General features: G+C 43.0%; 1 protein-coding gene across 11 annotated transcripts in view; it reads right to left on the bottom strand.

Moving 5' to 3' along the window:
* Positions 1-22469, bottom strand: part of Ebf1 (EBF transcription factor 1) — a 393351-nt gene that overhangs the window by 343530 nt on the left and 27352 nt on the right. For all 11 annotated transcript variants that reach the window (XM_006246120.5, XM_006246117.5, XM_017596958.3 and 8 more), the window contains one exon: positions 18532-18600. In XM_006246120.5, coding sequence (XP_006246182.1) covers positions 18532-18600 — 69 coding nt within the window. The remainder of the gene's footprint in view (positions 1-18531; positions 18601-22469) is intronic.

Below are 22469 nucleotides of genomic sequence, written 5' to 3'. Positions count from 1 at the left end.
TGTGTCCTGCCTCAGAGTTCTACACCAGGTCGATTCTCAGCTTCAATGTAAATCAATCAATCAATCAATCCAGCTTTAGAATGAGCAACTGAACACGTTGTATCTGTGATGGTACCCAAGTGTGCTTGGACCATAAGAGAAGGTGATACCTAAACCTGGCTCATAATTGGAAGTATAAGTTGGCAATGATTTAAAACAATGAGTTTCCTGGGAGACTAACCTACACTGAATCCATATTCAACTAAGTAATTGAATAATTGAGTCCATAGTTGCCAGACAGTGGCCTGGCAAGGGAGACATGACTAGTAGAAGCAGGATGGAAGGATTCAGTAGTGATCTGAAAGAGACAAGTGTACACCAGATATGACTGCCCCTTGGAAATCCACAAAGTGTCTGCAGAGTCCCCAACCCAGGTACATGGCTCCAATGACCTTTATAGAGTGGCTGCCACAAGAACACTTGGGGAATACCCATACACCTTGCTACACTGTTTATTTCTCCTATCCGGGGTCCGGTGCCTCCATTGGTAGTATTTCTGCCATCTCTAAATGTAAGCAAACGGTCCTCTCAAACCAGACACCATTCTACCATGGAGCCGTTTTTGTAAGTTTAACAAATCTGTTCTATCTGCTTTCAGACATTAAAATATTTGGAAGCACAAGGGAATTTGGCTTGTTTGTTATAGTTTTTAAAAAGGAAAAACAGAGAAGATACATAGAGATATAATCATACCTTTTAAGATTAAGTTGTTGGCCAGATGGTGGATGGAGGGGTGCAGGAAGATATAATTCTTGACCACAATTTAATCCCATTTCTGAAGCAAGAGGTAAACCTGAGTTTCCTAAGTCGAGCTAAACATTTCAGGCAGGGCCTCATAGGCTCATCGTTCACGGGCAGAAATGGCCACTATTTCCTTCCTCTGAAAGGTGGACACCCCATCCCCAGGTTGCAAGTTACCTGCCCTTCCTTCACCTTTCGGAATCATCTCCCTGTGGCTCCTATTAAAAAGATGCCAAGGGTTAGAAATTTCTCCCTGCATCTTCCCCATGACTTCTGTCCTTCTCTTTGTCATTCAAAAGTGTGACAAGCTGCAGGCTTGGACAAAGTCATTTACCAGAATGATTTTTGAGTATGTGCAACAGCAGTGCCCTCCCTTTTTTTTTCTCTTCTGTATGATTTTCTTTTCTTTTTTTTTTTTTTTTGCAGAACTATATTCTGCAACAATACCTCATTTCCTTTAGTGTTATTTTTGGAAAGGACCATTTATTAAGTTCGTTTAGGCCTAACTATAAGGTAATTTTTAAACTGAGGAATAGACTCTGAAAATTGCCAAGTTCAATATTTATGTAAGTCAGTACCTTCCAGAAAAAGATAACAGTCAGAGACAACTGCTGATGGGGAGATGTCTGAAATTGAAAGGCTTTTTATAAAATTCCTACTGGGAAATGTCTATTGATGAAATAGCTCTGACAAGAGAAACAAAAATGCCATTTTTTCCCACAGTGCTATGACATGGCATGAAGAGCACAGTTTCAGTCATGTGAGGTGCGTAAGCTTTTAAAGGGTCAAGACAATTTTAGGATGGGACATTCCTCCTCCCAGTGACTGTCATAACTTCTTACAAACAACTTAACGGGTGTTTGATGCCTCCTTAGAGACGTGCAGCTCGGCCCTTTCCTTGGACCCAGACCCAGAAAATCTAAGTTGCACCCTTTCCTGAGGCTAATTTCACAGAAGGTGAAACAGACAACATCTCGAGACTCAGACAATACAGAGAATAGCAGAAAAGTCGCTGGAAACTGAGCCAGGGCCTCTGCTTGTGGTCATGGTTCTAGGGCTACTAACAGCTTTGGGCAATAATGTGGAAAGATCTTTGAAAAGAAGGGACTGGATTAACATCTCTGAGAGTCAGTGTGGATGGGAACCTGGTTTCACCCTCTCTCATTTGAAAAGCATTTTAGACTTGTCTGCCCTAAGTTTACATTGTCCATCCAAGTTACAGGTACACAGGACAGCAAGGATAACAGAAAAGGTGAGGTTATAGAAACTAAAGTGATAAAGCTTAGAGAGCCTGCTCACTTAAAACAAAAACAAAAACAAAAAAAAAGTGAGTCTCTGAGCACTCTCTGTTTCTTTCCCTCCAAGAGCTGAAGTGTTGTCCATTCCTGTTACTCTATGTAAAGATCAGTGGTTCTCAGCTAAAGATTCGTGAGTCTAGCCATAGAAGTCTCCACATCCACCAGAACTGAATGAAAAGACCTTTCCTACATTCTCAAAAGTCAGTTTGTTGTTTTTTTTTTAAACTGGTAAAACCTCAGAGAGACTTTTCTAGAAATGCAAACAGCTTTTCTCTAGTTATATTTTTATAGTCTATATCAGAGATGTACGATTTGTCTGTAAGCGAATATTTTGAAAATGAACCAAGAACCTGTATGTATTTCCCTCTTATTATTTCTCATTGCTGCTTTAAGTCCATCTGCAGGAGAGAAAAAAAGATAAAATATGAGAAGTTCTCTGTAGTAGGGAGCATAGGAGAAAAACTCTAAGCTCAAAGAAGCTCCGAGAACCTTCCAGTCTACCCTCAGCCCTACTTAGAAACAGTATAAATGAAGCTTCCAGCTGAAGAATCTAGAAGTTTCTCTTTTCCACAATGACAGTGATGTATAAGGCAGTCCCCAGGAGGCCTTTATAACAGAGATAAAGAAATGGCCTCTTCAGGGTCTACTTTCCACAGGCCTGAGAAAAAAGATCTTTCTAGAAGCCCACCACAGTGGCACCCTTGGAATCCCCAGAGGACAGTCCAGACCAAACCAGCTCAAGTGGAGAAAGGGGTCACAAAGATATTGGGCTGATTTCTTAGTAATATTTGACTGTGGCTAGAATTTTCCTCCTGGGTGATTTCCACACTATTTAGACCTTGTTTCATACTCCATTCAACACTCCCCACCCTGGGGAGGGCTCAGGGAATACTGACACGCTTGTGTGGAACGCCCTCCAAACAGGGAACAGAATGAGGGAGAAGCCTTTCCCAGTGTTGAGGGTCTCCATACCTAGCGTGTGTGAGTGAGTCGATTGTTCTAAGGATAGCCAGCCCCCTAACAGACATTCTGGGGAATGTGGCCTCGTTCATCAAGGTCACAGCCAGTTCAGTCAGCCCCCCTTCAGACAACACCTTCCTAGTTTCCATGATTTCCAAGTGGTAAGTGTAGACCAGTGGTGCCATACAGATATAAATAACAGAGAGCTAGCTAAACCCCTTCTGAGAAGCTGACAGGTTCCCAAGCAAACTAACTCCCAGCAGCAGACAGAAATGAGGATTTAAGATGAGAGAGAAGTCTGTAATGGAACAGAGAAATTCATTAGCCGAGCTTCCAAAATAGTTCAAGGAATTGGACCTAATTCTGTCCTTGTTGTTTGGGGGATGTCATTACTAATGTTGCAGAGGCACTTTGAGCCACCATCTATCAGAAGTCTGATGAAAGAAAAAAGCTAACATTTCGCAATTAATGTTGGGAGTGCAGCAATTTGAAAGGCTTTGCCCTTCGTAAACTAAACAGTGTTCCACAGAAAGAAATTACGGCTTCTAAGGGACGCAGTTCTGAGAACTATCCAGAATTCCACAATGCTAACCCTGCAGCCTATAAGAAATTATTCGAGTATGCATTTAAGTAATTCGGTATTTTAATTTAACCCTTTGAAACATTAATCAAACCATGGCTAATTATAGAAATTAAGGAATTAGACGATGGAATCTTCTAAAAGATATTATTTAAAAGGCAGTTTATACAATTACTTGTATAGATGTTTGCTTTAAAGAGGAAAAACAGTTCTACTGTAATGAAAAGGGTCTTAGAAAATTAAATTAACAAGGGGGGACCAGGCTGATATGAAACTAAATTAGCATCAAATGCAAATTACAGGGTACTTAATGGTAGAAACAGGTGCAGAGAAGAACTCTAAATGAGATAAATGAATAAAACATCCTTCTCCACAAATGTGGAAGCTGACACAAAGTCAATGACATGAATAATTCAGCAGCCTCCACACTGCTGCTGGGGTCAGCCTGCCTTGACCTTTGAAACAGGAAGTAAAATTCAGTTCAAATTTGACTGACTGGAAATATAACAGTTATTTGGTTTTATATATATACATATATATATTTTAAAAACCCACATAATTTTTTTCAAAAGACAGACACAGGAAATATATAATAGAATTATAATTTGATCTAAAGTCATCGGTTAAACAAACAAACAAACAAAATCCTCATTAGATAAGATTTTACCCAAAACATGTTTCAATATGGAAATCCTAAGAATAAAAATAATTAGAAGTGCATGGACCAGATCCTCAGTGTATTGATCAAACTCCCTATGGGAATACATTTTCCCCTTTCTTCATATTATTTTGTTGTGTTCATATCAGTATTTTTTTTTAAAGAAAAAGCAGGCTGTGATTTTTTTTTAAGGCACATATTTTTCATTAGTAATGAAAAGGGGTCCCTTACATTTCTGAGATTAAAACTTAGCTGAATCGGGTGAATATGCTTTGTTTAAAATCCTCATTCTGACTTAATAGACACTGTAAGACCCCCCCCCCATAAACTCATTTATCTTATAAAACTACAAGCTGAGTTCTCAAACAAATTATTTTCATAACCGAGTGGCTCCTGGGGCCCCACATGATGGGAGCTTCCTTTCCTCCTGCACACTACTTCAGAAGTAGTTGGTAAGCAGCCGAGAGTACTTTCCTTATTTCAAATCAAATCGAGTGTGTTATAGATGGACAGGGTACGGCCACGAAGCAGTTTCTACGAGCTAGAAAGACAGAAGGATCTATGTGGTCTATCGGCCCGATCTTTATTTCACAGGCTGACAGAGAGAGGCTGAATAATACCAGTTATCACTGCCCTCCAATATGGTCTCTTAATGAGACCAACAATGTGGCTCTCTGCCTTTCATCTGTCTGCTCTGCTTGTCAGAAAAAAAGATTATATTGAAAGATGTGCTTCATTTGACTTTTCTTTAGAGGTAGAGAGGGTTAAAACTACACACACAGACACACACAGAGACACACACACACACACACTGGCTACTCACCGAAACAAACTAGAAAACTAGGTTTATGACTATAGGAAGAAGTTACAACGCTGTCTTTTTGAAACCTATGTGCTTAGCAGAGAGAAATAAATACGTTGGGAATGCTGGTTGCTGTTATTATTATTATTATTATTATTATTATTATTATTATTAAATCATCGTCGTTATTATTCGCTTCCCCACTGGACAGTGACTAAAGAGTGATAAACCAAACACTGTTACTTTGGGTTTTGCCCGTAACAACTGACCTGAGCAAAGGCTTTGTATACAGAATGGCTCCCCACTAAATGAGTGCTCTGTAGGGCCAGCTGGTTCTCATTTGGAAACAACCGGCTTCTCTCTCCCCAAGTGCTAAAGAAAATAATCCAAGCGATCTATGGCTACACACTTGCACAGAGACAGCAATGAGAATTTGATTGTGGAGATAATTAAAGTCATTCCTGGAACTTCCAAGAAGAAGGGGGGGGGAGTGAAGGAGTGGAAGGAGGCAGAGGGATGGGGGTACAGAGTAGTCGATTCTTTAAGACTAAACTAGGACTAACCCTCGTGAGAGGAGAGTGGGGACAGCTGCCCCAAAATGAGCTCGCTGAACCAGCTCATTTGTCCCTCGACTCTGCCACTTCCTGGGGAGGCCCAGGAAGCCATCAATACAGCTCTCAGCCTCCAATGTCCACTTCAGATACCAAATGAACTAACGATGGTCCGTGTAAATGATGGCCTAATGACACACCACAGTCAGATGTTTTGTGGGGTGTTTGTTTGTTTGTTTTAAGTTTCGATCCTAAGTAAAATAACCATGGAGGCTCCTGAAAGGACCCCGCCCACCCTCATCAGTCTTCCTTGGCGTCTCTGAAATGATGAGATTAAATGTTAAGAAACAAAAGCGCTACCAGAGACTTGAAGGGACTTCATCTCTGGATCTTCAAAGGAGTTGCTATTTCTTTAAAAGAATCCATATTCACAGAGCTCTAACAGCCTCCGTCCTCCACCTGCCTACAGATCTTATAAGCCTCTGTCTGTTCTCTCGGCCTTTAACAGGAAGGAGAGAGAGGCTCAATGAGGATTCCGGGCCTCTCAATTAACCTGATTAGTTCAGCACATTGCTCTCATGAATGACAACTTATCATGGAAATAAGGAAGGACTTCCTGCAGTAGGCGTCTCCTACAGCCCCAGAGATGCATCCTCTTAGCCAGGAGGTACCTCTGTCTCCCTCCTCGCCAGCTCACAGGTCAGAGAGGCTACTCTGCTGGACCTAGTGCCTGACTGGGTTTTGAGTCCTAAGGACAGAAGGCAAGCTCCCATCTGCCCAGGGGACCTCGGAGGAGACTGAGAAAAGGGATGCCCCATGGGCAACTTCAAGCCCTTTTTTCAGCGTCAACCAGGCACATGATAGGATTGGGATGGAGGACAGGAGGGTCTTGTGGGTGGGGGGAGATAAGGAGAGTTTATTAACCCTTCCGTCACAGCAGTACTGTGTTAGTATGCTTAAACACAGGCAACTGTAATACTGATTTCACATTATAGTGACGGGACATAGGTAGTTTGCTCTTATAAGAGCCCCTCCCCCAAAGAAATCTCTGAGCATACATGCATTATCTCCTTTCATTCATGTTAGCATGTACAACAGTCAACCTGCCTGACAGCCTATATTCCTTACAACGCGCACCGTCGTGAGCAGCAGCAGCAGCAGCAGGAGTTCTCACTTACTTGTCTGCTCTGTGATTTACTTGATCAATTAAACAGTTAGGCAACGAAGAGATTTGCATGGTAATCGTGCGAAGATTAACATTTTTTAACTGAAACAAATTTAATATTTTATCCTGCATTTTTCTGTTTCTTGTCATCCTTTTTTTTAAAAAAAAAGATTTATTTATTTAATGGGAGTGAGTACACTGTAGCTGCCCTCAGACACATCAGAAGAGGACATCGGATCCCATTACAGATGGTTATGAGCCACCATGTGGTTGCTGGGATTTGAACTCAGGACCTCTGGAAGAGCAGTCAGTGCTCTTAACCACTGAGCCACCTCTCCAGCCCTCTTGCCATTCTTTAATGGCATGACCACCTCGCTTCAGTGTGTGGTTGCAACAGGCCTGTCCTTAGGCAGAGCTGAGACCATCACATTCAACAACTACGGTCCTTACCCCCTCTCATTTCACAAAGTCATACCTAAGCTTCTATTGCACATGCGTAAGGTCTTGTTCTGAGGGCTGGAGATAGGCAGCAGCCAGCAGCTGTGTCATCCCCTTAAGCATGCTGCCATCGTTAACAGGGCTGAGTTCCATCAGCACTACGACTAAACGCTGGGGTTTGGATTCCATAGCAAAGAGTCTTAGCAATCTCTTCATTCCAGCTTGTATTTGAAACATCATTCCAGGTGTTGTGTGCCCAGGACTGTGCTGACACAGCTTCAAATATAGGGCTTAGGGCAGTTGAACTGACCAGCATCCCATGCTGGTAGCCAAGCTGGGATTCAGTCTGACTCTACCACCTACAGTCCCAACCAACTTGTGGACTATGTCAGAGGAGTATAAGAAAACCACAGGGTTTGCCGATGTTCAGTACCTGGGGATGAGTTGACTTCAGCCTGAAGGGATCTTTTCTTGTGCAGCTTAGTTCTCGTCTTACAATGTGTTCTATTTTTTTTTTTAAGTCAATATAGTTGGGTACAGCAGCATGTGCCTGGAATCCCAACATTCGGGGGAAAAAAGCTGGAGTCACAAGTTCGAGACCGGCCTAGAATGTAAGAGACATTGTTTCACAGAACAAAGGGAGGTCAATAATATTGACTTACTATCGCAACACAGCACCCCTCAAAACTCTGAGACACTGAAAAAGAGCCGGGATTCCAGGAGCCTTGTTGGATTAAAAGGCATTTACTTTGAAGCTGTGTCTCTCTTTGCAGTTGTTCTGGAAAATCCTGAACACAGTGCGAGGCAAACAGTAGAAGCCCAGTAAATAGTTGTGGATGGAAAATGGAATAAGTGAGTTCTTGTCTAAGAAGGCACAGCTGCCATGATTAGCTTAGCAAGGTAGCTCGTCTTGTTTAAAAAAAAAAAAGCAGCCATGGTGCTTCTTGCATTATGAGTAAGTGACCCACATAAAATATATTAGGCTCAGCTTTCAAAACCTGATTTTATGACTTTGGGAAGTCCCAATTCCAATGTTTGCTATATGATGTAAGCCTTGTTATATTTTTGTAATAAAAACATAATTGTATGTACCTATGTGCATATGTGTGTGTATGCATGCATGTGTATGTGTATGTGATGTTGAGGACTGAACTCAGAGCATTTGCACATGTCAGACACACACTCCATCTACTGCACAATACCAGGAAAGCAGTAAGGCTCCCAGCTGGAACCCACAATGAAGAGGAATGTTCCCATTCTGAAGATTGGAGCACTGAGGTGCTTGAGGCAAAGATACTAAGTAGCCATGAAGAATCTGACCTGTCTGCAAGGTGGCTTCAAAGTCTTTGTCTCTGCCATTACACTGCACCTTCATTAGATTTCTCTCTGGATTATTACTTTCATTCCCAGCCCCACAAGCTAGGGTGACAGTAACTAAGAAACTGGCCAGGTGACTGTGTTTAGAGAAACACATGAGGGAATGAAATGTGGCTACCAAGAAAATTGAAATAAAAGCACCTCACACTGGGAGGTGCTGGAAACAGCCTCACTGGGTGATGAAGGCTGGAAGAGGCCAAAAATCAAGCTGAGGGCTGGCCGTGTGGAGTTTGTTGTCTCCTGCTCAGGGGCTAGTCCCTTAGGCTGTATGCCCCATCTGATAGAGTCCACTGAAGTAGGGAAGCCTCTGAGTTAGCACACCTCACAGGGTTCAAATCTGTAAGCATGACATTGTAGCTCCGTGTGTGACAATGAAATTCTCAGTGACCGGAGATTTCGTTTACTTCGTTTTATTGTGCTCATAGGTTGGCCTTTATGAGAACATACAGATGTCTCAAATAGAATAACCTCGCCTGAGAGCCACAAGGAGAAGCTATCAGGTCATTTGAAGTTAGCCTGTGATATGTAGCACACAGCAGAGACTACGATCTAGCTTTAAGAAAATAGCAAGATCGTTGAGGAAAACAGGTGATGCTTTCAAAGATCACTGAGTGAATATTTTACTGACTTCCAAAGAACTTCCTGATAGTTAAATAGGATGCTCACTTTTTGCTGTCTCTTTTTGTCGTGTGTGTGTGTGTGTGTGTGTGTCTGTGTGTCTGTGTGTGTGTGTCTGTGTCTCTATGTGTATAGACCTGTGCATGTGTGTCATCAAACCTACTAATGATCCCAGAGTTCTTCAAACTAACTGTCCATTTGAGGGGAAGACTGCACTCAAAACTATTTTTTAATTATGAGATATCACTAACAGAACAGAACATCAATGAATGGGAAATGTAGTTTATGACGTGGGAAAGTCCTTGATACTTAAATACTGAACAATAATGGGTCAATAACAAAGTAATTGTCGGATCCGCAGATGGAGTAGAAAGGAGAGAAAAAGTTTGTGTCTGTAGAACTCACTCCTCTTCTGTGAGACTCCAGTGTCTAAGCCAGTGTGGGCCCTCCACCCCGCATAAGTATTCACAGCTCCAGCAGGGGCAACATCCTACGAAGTCATAAAAATTGGTCAATCCATTTCAACACCCTACTTTGATTGCCTTCAACTCGTGGACTGCAAGAAAGACTTCCACCCTGACCACACAGCCCCACAGATGGCATCATGAACCCCTCGTGTCTGCTCCCTACAGAGGAGTGCTTCTCACTCACACAATACCCATCCCCACACGCCCGCACATAGCATGAATGTTTGGTCAGCTGAACAGAGAATGGCTCTATTTTTAAAAAAAAAAAAAAATCTTGATATTGATTACGAGGACTTTGCTTTCTTCCCAACCTGCCGTCCATCATCACGTGTCTGACTGAAAATTTAACAATCTTATCCACGGACGGGGCCCAGATTCAAAGGCCAGCAAGCTGGCAAACACTTCATTTAACTCTCTTCTCTCTTCCCCTTGCCCTGGCACTTAAAGTGTTAAGGAAAACAAGGGGAGAAGGCTTGAGTGGGAAGAGGGTTTACCCGGCTCTCACTTTTAATCTATAGCCCTTCACTCTGTAACTCATGCAGCCTCTGTCAGCCTTTTTCCTTCTTTAGATTTCATGAGGAACCCCCCAGGCTGCTCCTGAGAGACAGAGCCCAAGTGTCCATAAGCTTTTAGTCAGGTAAAAAGGGAAGAAAAGGGATGGGAACAGGAGCCAACGCAAAGCTGAGAGGCATCTATTAGATGTCACTATGCTTTTGTATTCATGTCAATGATTCCGGATTAGAGTATTTGAAATAATCTTATTGAGAGGAACCAAAAGCCCACCAAGCGAGAGGCAGCTCCCGTAGCACACGGCAAAAGCACAGACAATATCTTGTTAAAGCTGTGTTGCCTAACGCCATTGTGGGGCTTCTTTTTGTTATATTATGAAACTATTGTGCTTCGAACAGTTAGTGGGATGCAGTAGTTATCGAGGGCCATTTTGGAGGTGATTGTGTGGGATCCAGCTAGCTAATTTGCCAGCCTGTCTAGTGAAGTGGTTACAAGTGGATTTGAATGGAGGGCATGCTCGCAACTGGAACTGGGCATTTTACCCTTAAAGAAATAAAAGCTACCAAAATGCTAAATATCACTGTGTCCCCACTGAAAGTGGGGTCCAGCTGAGAAAAATGGAATGAAAATGGCTTGTTTCCACCTAGTCAGTTGCATAAACTACACCTTTTTGCACAAGTGGCCCCCTCAAATGAAAATGTAATAGGGTTTTCTGTTTTGTTTCAAGACTTCCCTTTCCAGGAAGAATGTTCTCTCTCTCTCTCTCTCTCTCTCTCTCTCTCTCTCTCTCTCTCTCTCTCTGTCTGTCTTTCTCTCTCTGTCTGTCTCTCTCTGTCTCTGTCTCTTTGTCTCTGTCTCTCTCTGTCTTTCTCTGTCTCTCTATCTCTGTCTATGTCTCTCTCTGTCTCTGTCTCTCTCTGTCTCCTGTGTTTCTCTCTCTGTCTCTCTCTTTGTCTCTGTCTCTCTATCTCTGTCTCTCTGCCTCTGTCTCTTTGTCTCTGTCTCTCTCTGTCTCTCTCTGTCTTTCTCTGTCTCTCTATCTCTGTCTCTGCCTCTCTGTGTCTGTGTCTCTCTCTGTCTCTGTCTTCTTCTGTGTTTCTCTCTGTCTCTCTCTGTCTCTCTCTCTGTCTCCTCTCTGTCTCTCTGTCTCTCTGTCTCTCTGTCTCTTTGTCTCTGTCTCTGTCTCTGTCTCTCTCTCTCTCTCTCTCTCTCCCCTTTATACTTTACCAGGATTAAAGCAATTAAAATTCTATTATAACAAGTACTGTAACATTAAAACCCTCATTTGCTTTTGGACAAAAGCTTGTAACTGGAGAAATAGTTAGCAAGGGAGATTTCTCTTCATCTCCCCACACTCGTAAAGACAGCATGCAACCAAAGACAAACCCGCACTGTTCACCATATTTCGTTGGTTGCAATAGGAGTCACTTTTATACTGTCCTGAGCAGTGTATGGTTACACGGCTTATAAAGAGATGGATAGGGGAGGCGGGGAGGCGGGAAAGGGAAAGGGAAGAAAGAATTGGTAGTCTATTTTAGATAACATCTCATGCAAATTAAAATGATCAAAATACCGTCTCTTTAGTCTGGAATGTCTACGTGGGTTGTTTTATTTTTTGTTTTTTTTTTATATCTAGCCAGAATTTTTTTTTTAATTAGAGAGTTTGGCCAGGTGCTGGTAGTGGCGTAGAATGAGAATTTCTATCCATGGAGTGCCACCCTGGCAGAGGGTTTGCTTTGCTTGTTTTCAACTCTAAGCAACGTACTCGAAAGTAAGAGCATGTTTATTATACTGATGAACTGTCATCGCCAACTCACTGCGCCATCGCTGGCCCACACGAGACTGTGGTGCTTCCCTGCATTTGCCCACACTGTTACAGAAACAAACTTACGATGCTATGAAACGCAAAGCCACACCGTGTGCCACACTCACTCACACACACACACTCATACACTCACACTCACACACACATACACTCTCACACATACTCACACACACACACTCATACACACACACTCACACACACACTCATACATACACACACTCACACACACACTCATACATACACACACTCACACACACACTCATACATACACACACACTCACACACACTCACACACTCATACACTCACACTCACAGACACACTCACACTCACAGACACACTCACACTCACACACTCATACACTCACACTCAGACACATACTCACACTCACACACTCATACACTCACACTCACAGACACACTCACACTCACACACTCATACACTCACACTCAGACACATACACTCACACACTCATACACTCACACTCACAGACACACTCACACACACATACACACTCACACATACTCACACTCTCACACACTCATACACTCACACACACATACATACACACACTCATACACTCACACTCACACACACTCATACACTCACACTCACACACACTCATACACACACTCACACTCACACACTCACACATACACACACTCATACACATACACACTCACACACACTCACACACACTCATACACACTCACACACACACACACACACTCGTGGATGCCCTGAAGCTCTGCTGACCACATTTCTTGGAAGTTGTGCCATAATTTCCTTTACAGGAAAACCACTGTTGGTTATTATATAGTGTCTGCTATAGTGTAACACCCTGTAAAAGTACTTTGCATTATGATCTACTGTCAGCATATTTGAAGTGCATTTTAATGCATCCTGGTTGTGTATTTGAGAATAGCTGATAGCAAATGGAATCTAGACTGCTATTAGCTTATTGTATTAGTAATTTTTTTTATCACAGTAGCAAACCATGCCTGAGTGTTCAGGGCTCAGCTCGTCCTCAGAATGCTACCATCTGATAAGTGTAAAATGGAGAATGATACTTGCTCACATAAGTCTCATTGCTAATAATCACATGTGAATTCCCACTGAGAAAACAAGTGTTTAAATGCACTAGGGCTGGAAAACGACTGTAAATCCGTGCTCTGTGCCGATGCTGACTTTCCACTGTTGAAGAGGTAGAAGCCTCTCGGAGCAGCCAGAAGGACAGCAATTATCCTGCCTGGGTCAGCTTTAGAGAATGGATTCCTCTTCCTTCAGCTCTAACTGAACAGTCAGAGTTAGGGAATTAGGTGACATGGAGGGTTTCTCGGAGCTTAGAGAAATGCATTTGCACCTCTGGTTCTTGGTGACCCACACAGCAACTTGCACGCAGTGCTGAACAGTTCTCTGCTCACTCGTTGGCCCTTTGGAATGTCGGGATGAGAGGAAGATCGGGCTCGAGGCAGCAGTAAGCTGAAGTCAGGAACCTGGCTAATCGTCTCATCTAGGAGCCTGTCTTCATGTGCATGTAAGGCAGTGGTTCTCAACCTTCCCCATGCTGTGACTTTTAGCACGGTTCCTCATGTTGTGGTGACCCTCAACCATAAAATTATTTCATTGCTACTTCAGTGAAATTACTACTGCAAGTTTGCTGCTGTGAAGCATAAGATAAAGATTCGTGTTTTCTGATGGTCCTAGGCGACCCCTGGGAAAGGAGCACTGGACACCCCGCCCCGGGGGTTCACAGCCCACAGGTTGACAAATGATCTAAGTAAAGGGCTTCATTGTTCTGAGACAGAGACAGAAAAGCATTCTGCATGGATTCGGGGATTGACCATTGATGATAAGACAGGAAGTAGTGTTCGTTGGAAGAACCGCGTGCCTTCAGAAATTCCGGGGGAATAAATTCTCTCACACATGTCCAACGGTAAACCCGCCTGTGAGTGTCCTGGGTCTCGGGTTACTACTGTTTCCCAGTCATGCTCATGGTCACGTGGTCATGTTAAAGTGTGGGCCACAACTTAGTCAAGAAGCTAATATGATGGTGATAGAACACGGCTTCCCTACAAGCCTGACCTCTACACCCTGACCTCTTAGATTAAAACATGGACCTTCAATAAAAATGTCTGTCTGAACATGGCCAAGGTTTTCTAGTCAAGTGACCTATGGCGGATAAAATGAGCATTCTACTTATTTCCTGACTGACAATTCCATTTTGCATCATAATCATGGCAGAGCCAGCTGATATGGCCTAAATGACCTAGAAGGAGCAGAACTCTACATCTACAAATCTTGGTTCTTTTTTTCTCTTCTTCTTTGGAGGAGAGCTTTGCCTGAGTGTGGCGAGAACGATTCCAAACAGGCTAGGGTTTTGTGTTCCAAAAGTCATATATTCTCTTAATGTCACTGTGGTCTGTCTCTCTTACCTCTAAGCACAGACACAGAGATCCTTACAAACGGAAAAGACAGTCAAGGCAAGATTGTGGCAATCAGCAAACCCAAATCATTTAGAAGAGTGTGTGTCGATAGACTTTAAAAAAAAAATTTCAGTTTTAAATACGAGCTCTGGGGGACCCAAGATTTGCAGGTTATTTGAACCACATTTTCCGTATTCCCGAAAGGATCGGGTTTTAACTGACATGCTTGTAGTATTTCTACCCCTTAAAAACAAACTCTGTGTGCTGACAGATAAGGATCCACAACTCTACGAACTTACACTTTCATTTGCTTAATCAGTCTAACGATTCCATCCATCCCACTGATACTAAACGGTCCCTGCCCCTCGAAGTCTACCCAGAAGCATCAGCACTCCCTGTGAAAGGAACCAAGCCTATGATAAAATTTGAAGAAAGAGATGTTTTTTCTAAGGCCATCTGTATTTATCCACCTCACCCCTCCAAGACAGTCTAGGAAAACAAGAATTTTTTTCTTAACTAAGCAAGGATCCTAATTCGAACTCAATACAGAATAAAAGTCTTTACTTGTAATCTGTACAGGTAAAGGGTGCATAATGAAGTTTCCTTAGAGAAACAGCAGTCGTCGTATGGATTCTGAGAAAGTGGGTTCCCAATTCAGAGTACCCTATGTGACTTTTGTCATTATCCTCTTTTCTGATTTCTACAAAGTAAACCTAATTAAGAACCTCCCTCATTAGTCTTCCAGAAAAATTAGCACAGCTTATGCTAATTACTCCTGCAAAATTTAATAAACTCGTTGAAATGGGAATAGTCTAATGAGGTTTTATTTATTGAACTAAGATAACTCCAAGGGAGAAGGTTAGGACACAGGGATATCCACTGTAGTAATAAAACTACAATGTATTCAATTTCCAAACAGGAATTTTATTGCAAACCTTTTAAATTCAAATCTGAGTCCGTGCGTGAATGTTAAATCAATCCCCACCTTAATTCAATAACTGGAAGTCATTTTTTGCTTTTTACTTTAGCAATAATTACCACACATAGCCCTTTATCTCAAAGTTAATGAAATTTGCTGTTGTTAATTCCTGTTCATCAGTTATTGAACATAACACATTTGACTTTTCCCGTGTCTGCACAGCCCAAATATCTGGATCACTGGGCACAGGCTGGGGTTTTATGATTCTTAATCAAGCTATTTGGCATTGAGCAGAAACGTAACCAAGCAGCCGTCTCCAGATGCCCCCTTCCTACACCACACAGCAATTTTCCAATAAACATTTTGACAAATTGTCATGACTGAAAAAAAAGTAATTTGGGTCATATTTTCTTACTCTGTTGCATACCACTGGAAGGAAATAGAAACTTGTCTGTACAACTGCTGTTTTTGTTAATTACATTACACACACACACACACACACACACACACACACACACACACACACCACAATTTGCCAAACCGAGGTCGCCAAATCATTGGCAACAAATAACCAACGTAGCCGACTTCGCACCACTTCTGTGCGAGCAGAAAGCTCTTCCCTCTAGACTATAAATAGTTTTCCTGAGTAATCACTGCTAAAAAGTCTTTGGACCGATAAAAATAGCAGGGTTCTTCCAAATTCTGAAGGTCAAGCAAAGGGAACTCAAAATTATTAGCTTTCAAAAAGAGGTAACTATGTGTTAAAGCTATGTTAATTTCTAACCACAGCCCATACCCTCTGCCTTAGGTTGCATACATTATGTATATTATAAAAAAAAGAAAAACAACTGACTGTTGCTACCGAGTACTACAGGGTCAGACACTTGTATCCATAAACCCAAAAGCAAATCCACTCCTAAGCACCTAGGAGATATTATACAATCGGCAACACAGAATGAAGTTGGAGACTGAAGTCCAATCACTGTTGCCATCACATCTCCCACCCCTTTGCAGCCATTTGTGGAGTTTTCTGTTTTGTCTTTCCTTGCCTACGTTCTAGAGAGTTTAAGAAGGGGAAGCTTCACATAACGACAGGGACGAGAGTGGATGCTTTTTTTTTTTTTAATTTATCTTTGGCAAAATGAAGATGCAAACAACTTCGAGAACTCACCATGCAAAAAAAAAAAAAAAAAAAAGGCCAACTGGGAGCTTTGCCTATCAACCATTCTCACTGCCAGACAATGGCAAACACCAGCAAATCAATGTATATTGGGCCTCAAACACATCCAAGATGCTTCAGCCGTTTTTTTAAAGTCCCTGCTTCCTTAAAGAAATAAAATTAGCTTTTACTTTGTCTCACCAAAACAGGTGTGGGGCCGGGGGGGGGGGGATGAAAAGTATAGCTGTCACGCAGACGTCATGAACAGTGTCTCCAAAGCCACCAACAGCATAAAGCGCAGACTTATTTCGGCCTAAATTGTTTTGAACTCCTCCAGCCAAGAAAAACGGTTTTAAGTACCCTACTGGGACAGATGCAAGGCGGGCGACAATAGAAGCCACACTAATGCAATCCAGGTAACACAATCCTGTTTCAAAAACACGGGGCGGGCTAATTACAGCGCTGCTGAGTCAAGTTTCTCCTGCCATCGCAAACCCACAGGAACAGGTCAAAATCAGATGTTATTCAAACCACAGTCCTATCAGACTTCTGCATCAGAGTCGCGGCTTAAAACCAAATGAAGAACTTTAAAGCTTAACCCATTCATAAGCAAAAAAAAAATTGTTTTCATGGCGGGTGGCACGGTAGGTAGGCCCTTGTCACCGCGTAAATCGAAGAGGACGATGAGACAACATAGACTCCTAAGGAGTTGGAAGTTTGGGGAGTGTTCAGGCTGGCTCTTTGATGAGACGTTTTCTTTTTTAATGCAAGAGTAAGATATACTGGCTTCAAAGAGGAAGCCTTGTTCTGAAAGGTATACACAAAAGACAGCAAGGTAGCAGGAAATACAATGTATGAATGACAGGCCTGCTCTCGTCGATGAGCACGCCATCCTCACTCAGTGGACACCAGACAGCATCACCGTACGTCGAACTTTCGCCTCTTTTAACTCGGAACCAAAATGTTATTGCGTATATCATAAATATATATATATATTGCTCCTGTTGCATATTTGTCTTGCCGCTGCCGAAGACAGGATCGCCAAAGCTCAAAGAGGAGATACTCGTTTAGTTTCTGGTTTCCTCAATGAAGGCATCCGCCTTATTTGAATGAAGATCCCCCCACCCCACCCCCCAGTGAATACAAGACGACACTAGTTCTTTTCCTAGCTGACAATTGACAGTCTCAATAAAGCTTCCAGACCATTTAACTCCCAATGAGTAATGCTAGGTAGCGAGCGGTTTATCATACATGTTTCCATACAATGAATTTCAATAATTAAAATGTAAAACGAATATTTGGGATGTCACTCCAAGTAATATGTGCACACTGACTCAAAACTGCGCTGGCAGACTGAAGCAGATGTATTGTTCCGCACTGATTTACTTGGTCATGTAAGATTAGTAATATGGATCTGTCTAAAAACACGATAATTAAGACAAGCAGAATAAATTAATCAACTCACAATACTGCTCGAGCTGCCATCGAGCCTGGAAACGACAGTAGGAAAATCGCGGTTCACAGATCTCTTTAAACTGCTTTTATGCATAAATAAAACCTTAAAATGTAGATGGATTACGTCCAAGAGAACTACTGTAGCTAACAGTGATAATGATTCAAACATTTTTCAAATAAAAGTTAAATATTTATAAGCACCCAACCGCATTTCATAAATCACCAACTATTATTATTTTATTCCTGAAGCTTCCTGGTACGGCATGAGGACTGAGCCGCAGAGAGTGAGGAAATGAGCACACACATGCCTATGTGCTACTTTATGAGCACTCTTCAGACACAAAAACCAGAGACATCCGAGAAAAAAGGCCTCCGAAGAAAATTCCACATGGCTTCCCCCAAAATCACGATCGCTTGGCGCAGTGTAAGTCAGGACCAACAGGCAAACTTCAGCCACATGCATCCCTCACCCTCGCCTGTGAGCGACGCAGAGCAGGTGTTTCCTTATAATGAGGAATAAGACGCCGTGAAAGAGTGGTCCCTACCTGTCAATTATCACTGGATCTGAGGGAGTCTCATTTCGGTTGCCACAGCTTTTCTTGTCACAACAGCGGCTATGGAGAAAAAGCGAAAGGATTTAGTACCAACCATTACAATGTAAAACCATCTTTGAAGCAGGCAGAAGGTTCAGATTGCTAGGCTGCAAACGCTAGAATTACCACAAAGCCATACCTGGCAATCAACCGGTCCTTGGGACAGAAAGTTCTATTTGGGTCACTTAGGGGTTAATGGCCAGGCTTAACCTCTCCCTGTTCAGAGGAGAGGGGCCCTCCCAGAACCAGGCATAGAGTGGAAGATGGGGTCTCTCCTTCAGTGCGAGTATTGGCAGAGTTCAATGTGAAGAACTGCATTCTTACATCTACCCAATGAGAATATTCAGGGCCGTGGGTGGATCAAACACTCTTCCCTCAAGAACACACTAATTGTGTGGAAGGCGTCAATGATACTGATGAGTGATCCCCCCTCCCCAGTCATTCTGTATTAAATGGATTCTTTTTTCTTCTCTTTTTGATGGGTGGCACTTCCTTTAACCACAACCTTCTCAAAAAAATCCCAGCACAGTGACTGTTTTGTTTGCCTTTGAACATTGTCTTGAGATTAAAGATAATGACCCATGATGATGCAAAAAAAGAAGAAAGTGAACAGAAAAAAGTGAAGAGTCCATTCTTCGTTCTCTAGCTTTGGTGGCCAGTGCTGGCAAGAATTGGGGACAATGGATCCACCAGCTAGCACAACCCTGACTATCAACATTAGAATTCAGGAAGAACAGCCATGAGCAAAGGAAGCCCCATGATCCATATCCTATTTTGTTATGACCCTGAGACAGCCAGGTTAAAAGAAAAATCCCAAGTGTTTCAAAAGAGTGAATAAAAAAGCATGTACTTCTCTTTCAAGACAGGGTCTTATGTATCCGAGACCACCCCTCAATCTTGCTATGTAGCCAAGGGTAACCTTGAACTTCTGATCTTCCTCCCTCCATCTCCTCAGTGCGAGGTGTGATTATAGATATGTGCCCACTTTATACTATAGTGTTAGGGGTTGAACTAAGGGATTCATGTGATATACGACCCCCAGCTGAAAATTTCATGTTTGAAAAATTACCCACCCTCAGCTGAAAACTGTGCATCTGAAATACAATTGTAACAATTTGCCCCATGGCTGGTCTCCCCCCCAGGACTACACTGTGGAAAAGCATGCTTGATCAATGAGGAAGACTGGAAGATTACCCAGAAGCTAGACTCTACTCCATACCATAAGTAAAATAAATACTTTTCTCCATCTCTCACATACATCCTAATGTACTCAAATACACACACAGACACAGACACAGACACAGACACAGACACAGACACAGACACAGACACAGAGAGAGAGAGAAAGAGAGACAGAGAGACAGAGAGAAAGACTAAATTAAGATATCTGCTGGAGACTACCAAACATTTTTCAGGACCTAGAAATTTTTACAAACATAGGAATTTTTTCACCAAAATTGAGACATCTTCCTCTCTTGACTGTGTCCCTGAGAGATGAATCAGCTTGGTGCTTTATCTTCAGAAGGCAATGGAAAGAATTGTATCGCTGTCCTCAAAGCCTTAGCTGAAAAACATTGTCTCCCCCATAACCTAATCAGTTTTCGATTCGGCGGAAACTTTTCTCTGGCCCTAAGTTCTAGTCTACTAATGTGTCACACTATGTGGCGGTAGGCCCAAGGTATCCAATCTGAGAGACCAATAAAGACATGGGGAAAGGAATGTAGGAGTTGGCATCTGTGCAAAATAAATAACTAAAAACTCAACTCCTGGGCCCAGCAGATTGGCTCAGCTAGTTAAGATGCTTGTCACCAACACAGAAGACCTGAACTCAGTCATGACCCACGGGGCAGAAGGAGAAACCCTACCTCCTCAAATCATCCTCTGACAGCCATGTATGGACCATGATAGGCACATATACATGCACACACACACACACACACACACACACACACACACACAAAATGTATGAAATAGTATTTAAGAACCCAACCTAATTATCCCTGAGAACTGATCTCCTCCACCCTTATTCCGTCAACTTGTCGGGTTAGCGTCGCGATTAAGAATGACTGGATCCATAAGGTGAGGCAGTGTTTGTACCCTGACCTCAGACTCCTAGTCTGAGAAGTCTGAACTATGTAAGGGAAGTGATGCCCAAAAGCATCCCACTGACACAGACACACCACATTACCAGGTGGTTGAGAAGCCTGTTCCTCCTTCCTGGGAGAGAGAGAGAGAGAGAGAGAGAGAGAGAGAGAGAGAGAGAGAGAGAGAGAGAGAAATGTCCTCTGGGAACTCCTCCAGCTTGCTTAATGCTAACTATGGGCAAGGGCCCATCCCTTGAGTCTATGGCTTCTCTTCCCTACCCATCATCACTATCTCCAACAAGGTCGCTTTTATTTATTTCTGGGAGTACTGCAAAGCCTCCCCTTGATCTTGCTGTCTCCACTTTGACTCCGTCTAATAGATCTGTCCCATCTCGCTGATCTTTTCACAATGTCCGGGGGGGGGGGGGCACATTTTGTAGTCTAAGACCTTTGAGCAGCTTCCCACTGCACTTTGAATAAATCCATGCGATGGCATCATGCCAGGCCACTGACCTGCCACCCTCTCTTGCCATCTTGCCAAGCTCTGCCCTCGTGGGCCAGCTGTGATCCCTCCAACATGGCATGATCCATCAGACCTCGGGTCCAGGCGAGCCTCTGAAGGGCAGCTCTTCCTGCCCTTCCCTCTTCAGCCACTCTCTCTTGCCTCTTAGAAGTCAGTGTGGATCCTCTGGTTTACCTGACACTTCACCCTTAATCTAAATTGGGCTGTTTACCTCTTGGGCAGTTTCTACAGTGCAGCTCAACCTGGTACTTACGTTTTGAGGCATTTTGGTTGGCAGTTTCCCCGCTGTCCCTATCACTTACCTAATGCCTAAAGCTGGAGCTAGACTATCAGAGCTCAGGATTCAATGATTCTGTGAACAAATGACTGAATGACTGGATGAATGTTAATGGACAACTTTGTGAATAAGTATGCTGCACTAGGGAGACAGGACCGATAAAAAGTAATAATAAAGCTGACTCCCTAGACAGGCACTGTGTGCTCGATCTCACCGCACACACAAAAGCACCACCTCCAAGTGTCACTCTTGGCCCCAGAGATGTCATTCGGCCTATGGGTGTATGGTCCTCATCTCTGCAGCCCAGATGCCCTGGTGACAGTAAGAGGAGCTAAACCAGGGCTATAGGCTGTGGCTCCACGGTGCTCAAAAACGGGCAAGTGAAAAGGGCAGCCTGGAAATTAAATAGGCAGAGTCAAGAGGACAGAAGAAGGAAACAATGGAAGTCGCTACACACGTAGAAAGGGAAGTGTACACAAAATATTAAAATGAGCTTAAACAGGTTTCTGGATTTCGGGTCACACCGCCACACCGTATAGTTGGCATTCCCTGAAACACGCCAACATCTACAATATCATCCCACTAAGATACAGAGAGAGTTAAGACGTGGTTGTGCACTGTCCCTCACAGGCTTCTAGGAAGTCTAAGTCTCTAGCGGGTCACTGCTTTTGGAGTTTCTAGAGGGTTTTTTTGAGGGCTAACTGGAGGAAGTATGTCTCTGGGGACACATGCTTAGGGTACCTTACTACAGCCATTCCTATATCCCCATCTCTGCTCCCTAGCCTTCAGGAGGTGACCAGCTTTCCTCCACCAAGCCCTGATATCCTGCCTCATCATGGGTCCAGAAGCAGAAAGTGACCATCTACAGAACACTTTGAAAAATGAGCCGAAGGAAACCCTTCCGCCCCTGGTTAGTCTTCAACAAGTATTTTACCCATCAGTGAAAACTGACAGAGATGTGCAGAGACATGTGCACACGCAATACATGCGCAGAGACATGTGTGCA

Source organism: Rattus norvegicus, chromosome 10 (assembly GCF_036323735.1).
Source record: "Rattus norvegicus strain BN/NHsdMcwi chromosome 10, GRCr8, whole genome shotgun sequence".
NCBI lineage: Eukaryota > Metazoa > Chordata > Mammalia > Rodentia > Muridae > Rattus > Rattus norvegicus.
The sequence above is the reverse complement of the archived record's forward strand: the minus strand, read 5'-3'. Positions and strand labels throughout refer to the sequence as shown.